The sequence below is a fragment of the Malaya genurostris genome, chromosome 1, assembly GCF_030247185.1.
Source record: "Malaya genurostris strain Urasoe2022 chromosome 1, Malgen_1.1, whole genome shotgun sequence".
NCBI lineage: Eukaryota > Metazoa > Arthropoda > Insecta > Diptera > Culicidae > Malaya > Malaya genurostris.
In genome coordinates, this window is record NC_080570.1 from 106,282,819 (window position 1) to 106,293,121 (window position 10,303).

The 10,303-nt window shown below is 35.3% G+C and overlaps 1 protein-coding gene across 1 annotated transcript in view; it reads left to right on the top strand.

Moving 5' to 3' along the window:
• LOC131425315 (uncharacterized) overlaps window positions 1-10,046 on the top strand; it is a 216,816-nt gene extending 206,770 nt beyond the window's left edge. The window contains exon 4 of the mRNA XM_058587109.1: window positions 3,501-10,046. Within this exon, the coding sequence (XP_058443092.1) occupies window positions 3,501-3,696 (196 nt within the window). The 3' untranslated portion in view covers window positions 3,697-10,046. The remainder of the gene's footprint in view (window positions 1-3,500) is intronic.
• Window positions 10,047-10,303: the final 257 nt, after the last annotated feature.

A 10,303-nucleotide genomic window follows, 5' to 3' on the forward strand; every position in this document is an offset into this window, starting at 1 on the left:
GAACAAAATATCGCAATCAAAGTAACTTGTAATACACCGTTCATTTCATTTTAATTTTGTTCTATATATCAGAAGTGATGTGCCAAACATTACCTTCACAGCCTGTAGGTTTCGTCTTTTCAGCACTATTTATAACATTCATGAGCAAAGTTAAATACTACTTGATTGTGAAGACGATAGATCTAAAAGAGCGTAATTCTACAAAATGAAAATGTTCACACTTCTATATGGGCGTCATGCTCAATTATTTTCTGGGTGCACGCTAAATGCAAACTATTAAACATGACTGAACTAATAGCCTTTTTCGTCACGAGATGGTGTTACTGTGATGTATTTTTCGATTTGTTTTGAATTCGTTAAAGTGATCCATATTGATATATAATACATTTGACGTTTATGAAGTACCAACATTTAAAAGACTGAGTGTGAAATTTCCTGACATGATCAGAAAAAAGTGACAACCATTTAAGTGAAGCTACTTTTGTCATTTTCAAAACAAATGGGTTCAAAATAGTTTCGTGTATTAATCGATCATTACTTCTTGATGAAAAAATACTGCACAAGCTCTGCAATAATTCCAAAAGTGTTAACAGGACTGTGCTCCATCGAAAAAAAATATTTGTTATTGATTTGCTGAATTTAAACATGGTCGTATAGACACCGATGATTGTGAATGTTTTAGTAGTCCAATAGGGGTCCAGTCCAGAAAACATAAAAACCTAATCTTTTTTTTTTTGCCCACCACACTCCCCCACACCAAAAAGCTTCAGTTTGGAGCCTCCTGGTAGTGAGTGGACGCAACTAGTCTCAGCGGAAAACAAGAAACAAATATAGGTACACTGGCAATAATAATACTAGAAATACAAATTTCATTTTGATACAAAATCCGCTGAGATTAAATTTATTAATGCTTTGATGTGCAATTTATTATTAATATAAAGTGGAATCCCAGTGGAAAAGATTTCCTTTTAAGGGAAAACTCTTAATTCTCCTAATAGTGTGACTATGTCTTTCTCTTTCATATACACTTTCTCATTAAAATATTGTTTACCTTTTTATTTAAATAATATTTAACGCTAATTTGGATTAATTTCTGACAATAATTTATTCTGATTGATTCGGGGACTTTAAAATAGCATGCTTCAGCGATTATGTCAAATACTCGGTTGCATTTCACGCACCAAGCGTATCAGCAATAATACATTTGAACATTTTCATTGGCCATTTCCAATGTTGAAATCGGTTCATCTTCATCTTCGAGAAAATTGAGTGCAAAAAAAATTCGTTGAAAGTTCCGAAATTCAAAGGACTGCAGCCGGTTCTACAAGCTGGGAAGGATATGGCTTCAATATAATGGAATGCGCATGGTTTAATCTTGGTAATCTGCATCAACTATCTTGACAAAGAAAAAATAATTAATTGGTGAATACTACATAACACTTTTAGATCGTTTCAATGCAAAAGTCATGAAAAAACGATCTCATATGTCGAAAGTAAAACACCTTTCCGCAGCCGATGACAACGATGGTTAAGTTAAACGAATTACATTTCAAATTACTTCCTCATACATCTTATAGTCCAGATCTGACCCCTCGTGACTACTATTCTTAACCATTCATTGTTCTCTAAAATAAATCTTCGGCGGTAAGAAATTCAACTCAAATTAAAAAGCAATTGCTTGATGGGAAGCCTATTTTGAGGTAAGATCCTTCTACTAACACGGCATCAAGAAAATAGTGAAGCGTTGGAATGATTGTATTGCTCTTGAAGAAGATTACATTGATGAATGAAATAGATTTTCGATAAAAAATGTGTTTCCCTTAGCTAGTCACACGACTTATTGAGGGTTGTGTTATTAGTAAATGATAATTCTAAATATAGTGCAATTGATCTGTTGTATATTTGTAAGGTCAAATCGACAACGTTTTCATGTTGAAACCTATATTCGTAGGCCGGTAATACACAAGTTTGTGTAATAATAATGCACTCAGCGGTGATTTTATACTAACAATCTACTATTTTAAATGAAAGTCATCAGAATCGCGCCATCAAGAAAACAAAATAAACAAACAAACAGAAGTTTATTTTCAATCATTCGTTCAAATTTTTAGATCGATTCTTATCTACTTGTTGTCATAATATCTTGAAATATCTGGAAAAAACAGTGCCGTGCAATAAAATTATTACTGTTATCTGATTAGCAGGAAGCATAATTAATTTAATTCTGAAATATACCATATTTCTGAAATATACCATTCGACTGAGTTCGTCGAGTACGCAAAATATCTGTGTGTATGTGTGCGTGTGTGTGTAACGTTTTTTGTACTAATTTGTCTCGGAGATGGCTGGGTCGATTTTCACTTCTCATTCTTTTTCTCATATTCAAATGAAAGGTCTTGTGGTCCCATACAAAATGTCTGAATATTATTTGGATCCAATTTTCGGTTTCGAAAATGTGAGGTAAAATCTACAAAAAATTGTTTAAAAAAGTACACCAACTTTTCTCGGAGATTACTGAGCCGATTTTCACAAACTTAGATCCGAATAAAAGGTCTTGTGATCTCATAGTTCCTGAATTTTTTTTGGGTAGGACTTCCGGTTACAGAGCTATAAGGTAAAATGTGCATTAAAATGAAAATAGGTGTACTAATTTCTTTCAGAGATGGGGTGAAAATTATTTTTACACAATTAGATTCAAATGAATGGTCTTATGGTTCTTTACAAAATTTCTGAATTCCACCTGAATCCGACCTCCGGTTCCGAAATTATATAGTGTGGTTATTTTATACCATCACTTTAAGGGGCAAGACCAAAAACGTAAAAAATAATTCTAAATCGACATCAAAACTGCACCAATTTGTGGTCATTATCAGTAAACGACCAAACAAAACGATTCCGGTTATTTCTTCAAGAATCGAAGAAAATTATTTCTTGAATATTTGAACCAAAATTTCTTATGTTTTTATTTAGTATTTTCTCCGAGTTTCCTTTATTTGAACTCTATCTTTTGTGGTACTTAAACTCCATTGAAAACGAACGAAAATAATCTTTGATTTACGCCAATTCTACTATTCTGGGGTAGCGGCTTCTACATCAATATGACCACGATTATATATGATATATTTCATCACGACTTTACATATAGCTCCATAGTTTTTGTTGTCTTGCCACATTGATTATTTTTGCTTGCTCCGCATTCTAATCAAACTCGCCAAATAAATTAGATTCCACATCTATCATCAGCACGTCAACGGGATCAATAAAACGAGTATCTTAAGCGTATATTTGGTTCGTTTGTTCGTGTGCTTCATCCTTGAATGATGCTCTGATGGCGTTGAGCACCGAATCGCACAATGAAACGACCAAATCAAACAATAAATAACCAAGAATAAAAGAATTTTCAACCGTCATTTGAGCTATTAAATTATTCATGAAATAACCGAACTGACATTGCATAATTCGATTTGACTTTTCTTTTATTTCTCGACCGATTGAAATAGCTGCAGCGGTTGCGATAGTCTATTTCCCTCGCTGATGCTGCTGGAACACCACAAGGAGGAGTTCGAACACTGGAGTGATTTCGAGGACGACGGCAGGCTGCCCTGTTGCCGTCGGAATCGCCGCGACGAAGACTATACGGACACGGAGACGGGAACCAGCGATGCCGAAAGCGAAGACCTGGAACGATTGCTGTAAACGTTGGCTAGCGATTTTCCGCATTTGTACTCCAATATTGGATACTGATGGTGTTTGATTGAAACAATCATCATGGGATATGGTTCCATCGGTAATGATTATATTTTTTTTAGAGAGAAAAAAAACGAAGTAGTTTGAGAGAATGCTACTTGAAGAGATGTCATGAGACTCAACGGAAAACCCAACCCAATCTTTTCCTATCAAGTATTACAATATCAGTTGATCATATGTACAATATTTCCAACTAGGGACATATCAACTCTACCAAACAGTTTTTTAATAGGAATACCTACCTATATTGATTGACTTTTGTGTGCAATAATTTTTGTACTAAAACAAGTAGCATGCTCAAGGAAAACCAAGAATCCAAAATACGACAAAAACGAGGACCCCATCAAATAATAACATTTTGTAGTGATTTTTAGAGTGATGAACAAAATGAAGCAGTATTACTAAAAGACGATAGAAACCTTAATGTATGTGCACGGAACTAGGTTCATAAGCTGTTGTAAGAAATCTACAGGATTCAAAATCATGTGTTTTGTAACTTGGTGAGTAGAGTGAAAACGAATGTAGTCAAAAACTAAACAAAATGTGGTTCGAATAGAAGAAATTCTGAATTTCTACTCCGTAGGAGAGCTGTTCGAAAATAACGAAGCAACTCTGATTGGTATCTAATGTACTATGTGCTAAAAATAAACAAAAAAATAAATATAAAAATATATTTTTCGCTGAGCCAAATCGCTGAAATGAATATGAAATAATCAAAGGTTTTGAGAGCTGTATCAGATTTAAGTGGGTGCGACATCGTTCTGCAAAATTGACTATCAAATTTTCATCCACTCAACTTTTATATAACTTCTGACACTTATGACTAACGAACTCAATGATTTGTAGTATTTTGTAGTAGTGATCGGTGAATACAATGTGATTGGCTTAGATGGCACCACTTCAAATATGCAATTCTAAGACAAGCTGGAACAACTAAAACCAGGGTCATTTACCTTCTGAACACACTGTTTATTTTACGGTAGCACTCCTAGGTGTCGGATCTACCATGTTTTGACAGCACGTCGTTTTGAAAAGTTTCCTGTTTTGGAGCTCTCATTCGTCAAATTTTTTTTTTTTTTGACTGGAACTTCAAAAATCCGACGTAGTCAAGTTTAAAAATCACGAGATCATAGAATAAGGCTGAATCGGTCGTGTGCATCGTTCTCAAACTATTCCAAGAGAGGCACAGCAAACATCGTTGAGAAACTAATAAGCGATATTTTACTGAAATTTCGACATAGATAGCTTTTTTCTAAAATTCTCGGTATATTGTTTCCGATTTCTCGGTAATTCAAAATGTTATACTGATATTCGGTTTTGTAAATTACCGTGTTTACCAGCAATTGGTCGTTTTGCCGAATTCAGCAAATTATTAATATCAACTTACCGAAATCTCGGTAAACAACTTTTAGACAACCGAAATTTAGTGATTCATCAAAGTAGCCATTTTTCTTCAGTGTAAAAAATGAGTGATGTATATAAATGCATGAGTTCATATGTGGAATTAGTTGCAAATGAAAATTGAATCCGAATATAGCGATATGTTTCGTGATATTACGAACAAACTTGTTCAATGTTTGACAATTATTCGTGACAAGAAATCCCCCAGAGCATTCTTACGGGATAATGATTCTCGGAACGCTTATCTACTGCATGAAATTGATTCCACTCCGGTATAATATATTTCTTTGAATATTCAATGTTTTATTGAGCCATTACTTTCGTTGTAGTCGGAATCTGATTTTCTGTGGAAAATCGAAATGTGTGCTCTACTGTAAATAACATGGAAGTGCATACAGTCTACAGCGTATATGTTTGCAGACCCTGTCAGCTTAGAGCGAAATCAATCTTCAGTTCAGCACCGCCATCGCACGGCATCACATTCAACATATCATGTCAATTGTATGGGTGCGCAGTGCTGCTATTTTGGCGCGCACAAATTTGACGTTTCTCTCCCCTGTTTCTATGTACGAGATTCGATGGGGACTCGCTTGAGGGCGCCATGTTAGCAAAAAAAGGATGTTGCCAATGATTTGTTCGGGAAATGTGAGAGCTGGATATCTTGTTAATATGATGTCTTTGATGTTTGGCAAACATTTGCCGAAATTCGGGAAAAACTCTAAGTGTGTACGATATTTCCAAGAAATTCAATGCCAACCAGAGATGCAGATATTTTCATAGAAAATCTGTATTGCTTTGTATAAAAAATCTGTATTATTCTGTATTCACAATAAAATGAAATTCTTACAACAAAATAATGCTAAAAGATGTTATTTCGATAGATTTCAATAGAATATTCAACGACGAAATGTCATAGTTTTTTTTATCCACAACAATTGAATTGTAATTCCATATATTTATCTAGTTTGAAAATGTTGACTTCATCATTTGACATGAAATTTCAACGCCCAATATGCAACGTCAAGTCAGTTCATACAACTCTCAGTTTGACAGTAAAGTTTCATGATACCATTACTTCCTTGAATATCAGTTAAAATTGGTTTCAAATTATAATATAAATGGATTTCACAAGAGATTTCCATATTAATTTGTGATTTGTCCGTTGATTGATAGACTTTTATCTCGTCACTGGAATCAAATACTAAAAGATAGCTCAAACAGAAAAGTTCATTTTTTTTCTTTCTTAGTTTTTGTGAGATCTGTATAAATCTGTATTAAATTGAGGAAATCTGTGTAAAATCTGTACTCTGTTTTAAATCTGTATGAGCATGTAAAAATCTGTACAATACAGATAAATCTGTATAAATGGCATTTCTGATGCCAACCAATGCATTGTCAAAAAGTCCGCGTCTGCGAGCAGGGATGCCAGGTTCACAGATTAATCTGTGTTTCACAGATTTTCAATTTTCTGCTCAGATTTAAAAAATGACACAGATTTTCACAGATTTCTTAAAATGATCACAGATTTTCACAGATTCTGAAATAAATCACAGATTTTTGAAATCGAGCAACGTTTAACAATTGAAAGAACAGAGCGGTTAAGGAAAAAGGTACAGAGCGTGTTGATAGTGAGACCTTTTTTTTTTTTGCTCACCAAATTGATGTCGATCTGCTATTATGAAACGGAAAACGAACACAGATTTTCACAGACAGGTTTTTGGCTTGATCACAGATTTTTGAAAAAATGACCTGGCATCCCTGTCTGCGAGACAGATTTTGCTTTTTGTCGGACCAGTAAAAAACCGTACATAACATTGAAACAGAAAATAAATGTAAATGGTAAATAAACGCGGCCGTAGTACAATGAGATTTCAACGACATACAAAAGATAGATCCATGAGGACGACGAAACGTACGTAAAGATAGATAATGGTCAGTGGCGTACCGAGGAAATTTGGTGCCCGGGGCAAAATAAGAGATTTGCAGCCCCAGTCGTTGGTTTAGTGAGCAAAAAAAAAACAAAGCTGAACTCCATCTCCGGAAAGATAACTTGGGCAAGCAAAAACAAAAAGGGTTACTTTTTCCGCCCCCTCAAAATTGTTGCGCCCAGGGCGAATGCCCCCTTTGTGTAAAACCGCGTGAGTCAAAATCAAGACGACAAAATATGTATGTTGTAACAGTTCAACTGACGTCGCTCGGAATCTTCACAATGACAATTAGGTAATGAGACTGATTCCTCAAAAACCGTATATTATAAAATTTGTTTACCTGATCCAGTTACTAACGATTTTTGAGCGCACCCTGTTGACTCGTTTTCGGAATCTTTCGAGTACTAGGCGATAGTGGACGTCATTCTGTCCGCACTTCGACTGGTCTTCCGCACCGCGACTCATCTTCTATGCTTTAACGCCCCTCCAAGGAGAAAAATGTCGAGATCGCAGTCACTGGCATCCACTGTACAGAGTCGAGCATAAAATTTTTCGGTGTTCGTTGGTCGTATCCTAAAAGTAGTCTCACGATCTTATTTTGAAGTATCTGCGCAACCAGCAAGAAGACTCACAATTAGTTGATGCTTGACAGTACACGCGGAGCTTTTTAAAACTTGAAAGTACAGATCATGTTCCGTGTTAACTTTTTCGCTGCATAGAAACTGAACAATGTATTCGAGAAGTAGCCTAGAAGTTCGTTTCTCTATCGTCGCGCGAACTTTCAACTGTGGATAGTTACTTAAAAAACGGACTGCTTAGAATGTTGTACATGAAATTTGTGAGCTTTCTAAGCCAAATCCAAAAGATGCATGCATTCTGCGTTGTTGTTACTTAGAAGCCAGGCATAAGATAGAGACGCAGTAGCATGAATAGGGAGCAGTCAATGTAATGAAGCGGTTAATTCTACACAGTACGCCGAATTTTTGGGCAGCCCTCCGGATAGCGTAGTTTTTATGCTCATTTAAGTTTAGCATTCCGTCCAGCATTACTCCCAAGTATTTGATTGCATCGATGACAGTTGATTTATTTTATTCTTCTGGAAAAACTACCTCTCAAAAACTGATTTATAATTTTCAGCAATTTATCACCGAACACGTTAAGTGCGTCGACTAGAACTCGCTTCGTTACTTCGTTATATTCGGTCCAGAACAAGGTTTCAAGTTTGTGACTTCCTTCACCAGTTGGGACATGGTAAACGGAAAGCTGCAGTTTTCGTGGCGTATAAGACTTGTTTCCAAAGAAGTCCATGAAAAAAATCTTTTATTTAGTACGTTAAATCGGCCTGTAAAGTGTTGGTACGATTCGACAAGCTGTCACTACAGAAACAGTGGTATCGAGACAACGGGTGGATTTCTTTAAGAAGCAAATCAATCAACCCAATTATCATCAATTCCGCCCAATTGAGGAATATTGGCCAGTGTCAAAAGAAAAACAAGTTGAAGAAGAGTGGGAAGTTGACATGGATGAAAAGGTTAAGTAACAAAATGGCCGCTAAGGTTAGCCAACGGAGTATTTAAAATGTGGAACAGTGGTATACGAAGAAAAGATCGATAATTAATCAAAAACCACATCAGCTACTCTCGATCATAATTGATCTCAAATGTGAACAACATAATTATTATGTACGTGAGCTAGATGTATTTATAAATGCGTATCATAACCATAGAAAAAACAACAACGAAGCTGAAATTGATTCCAGCAAACTGACCAAACACGCTTGATGTAGTAATGGTGGATCACTTAGATAACACATTTCAACATTTATGTGAATAAAACATATCTACGACGTTTCTTCTAATTCCATTCCACAGTCGAGTCAAATTTTTGAATAAATTTAGCCGAATGTTATCCGAATTTATACTTCTGAGCATCCAGCTCTGCCAATAATCCGAAATTCCAGATAGTTTTTTCGGTAATATTTTGATATCATAGAAACTTGCAAAGGATGTTGCTGTCATTCAAGATAAAGAAACTATGAAAATTGTCCGGAACGATGGGTTTTGGCAAAATTTGCCTTGACTATTCAGGGTTGGCGGTTCAATGCATAGGGCCCCGCCTATGCAGGTTTTACCCCTTCTTCCGGGATGCAACCTGGAAGGATTCTTAGTAGGATCGTAGCACTAGCAATGCAATTATTCTGTACACTAAGAATCGGTTGCGAAGTCTGTTAAACAGAAAGGCCAAATTCCACAAATGGAATGTAATGCCGCAGGACTTTGCTTTTTTGCCTCGACAACGAAACACTATTTGAGGAAACGACATTCGGTAACACGGGTTTTAATTCATATATTGAGTGGATGGATTTGGATATAATCAAGACAGAATGTTTATTATTGTAACCAGGATGATCATTTGTATTGGGATGAAATAGTCGATGACGCATGATCGTAGCTTCAGCATAATATTACCGGTACTTGATATCCTTTTCGTATTCAGCCGTCAATGTAAAGATTCAAACAAAATGGATAATGTAGACCCACCCGAACCGCAATATGTATCAAAAATCTCATTCCACTAGAGGCTACATGTGTGAGATCAGTCTAATTTTAAATTTGTTATATTTGTACTATTCATTAAAATCAAAATTTTCACGTTAAAAGGATATTGTTATCGTGTAGCAAATTATTTTGCAGTTTTTACATGAAACAGGGTTCGACATACGTTTGTTCGCCTCATATTTTTTGATTCACCCGAATTCAGATAATAAAACGCTTGATACAAAACAAAATTAGACCGATACGAAGATTTGTAATAGGAAATGTGACGTATATAGTCAATCTCACTGATCGATTATTGTTCAAAGACTTGTAGACCAAAAACAAAACTACATATTAGGCACTCTATCTATGATATATAAAATGTACTAACAGAGTCAATGAATAGATGAAACATATTGTATATTCGGTAAAATTTGTTTGTTCTGCCTTTCTAATATAGAAAGGCTATGAAATCAATCCGAAAGCCAACTTATCGACTGAAATCCGGAGGACCGAATATCATAAGTTTTTCTCTATCTTGTTAATTAGTGTTTTTTTTTTCATCTTAAGCTAGAGCATGCAACATACCGAATCTCATCTCAGGAGTATCTTGAACTAACTTTGCTTATTTATATTTATAATTGTATTGTTTATATGACATGGTATCACCAAATACAAATAATAATACTC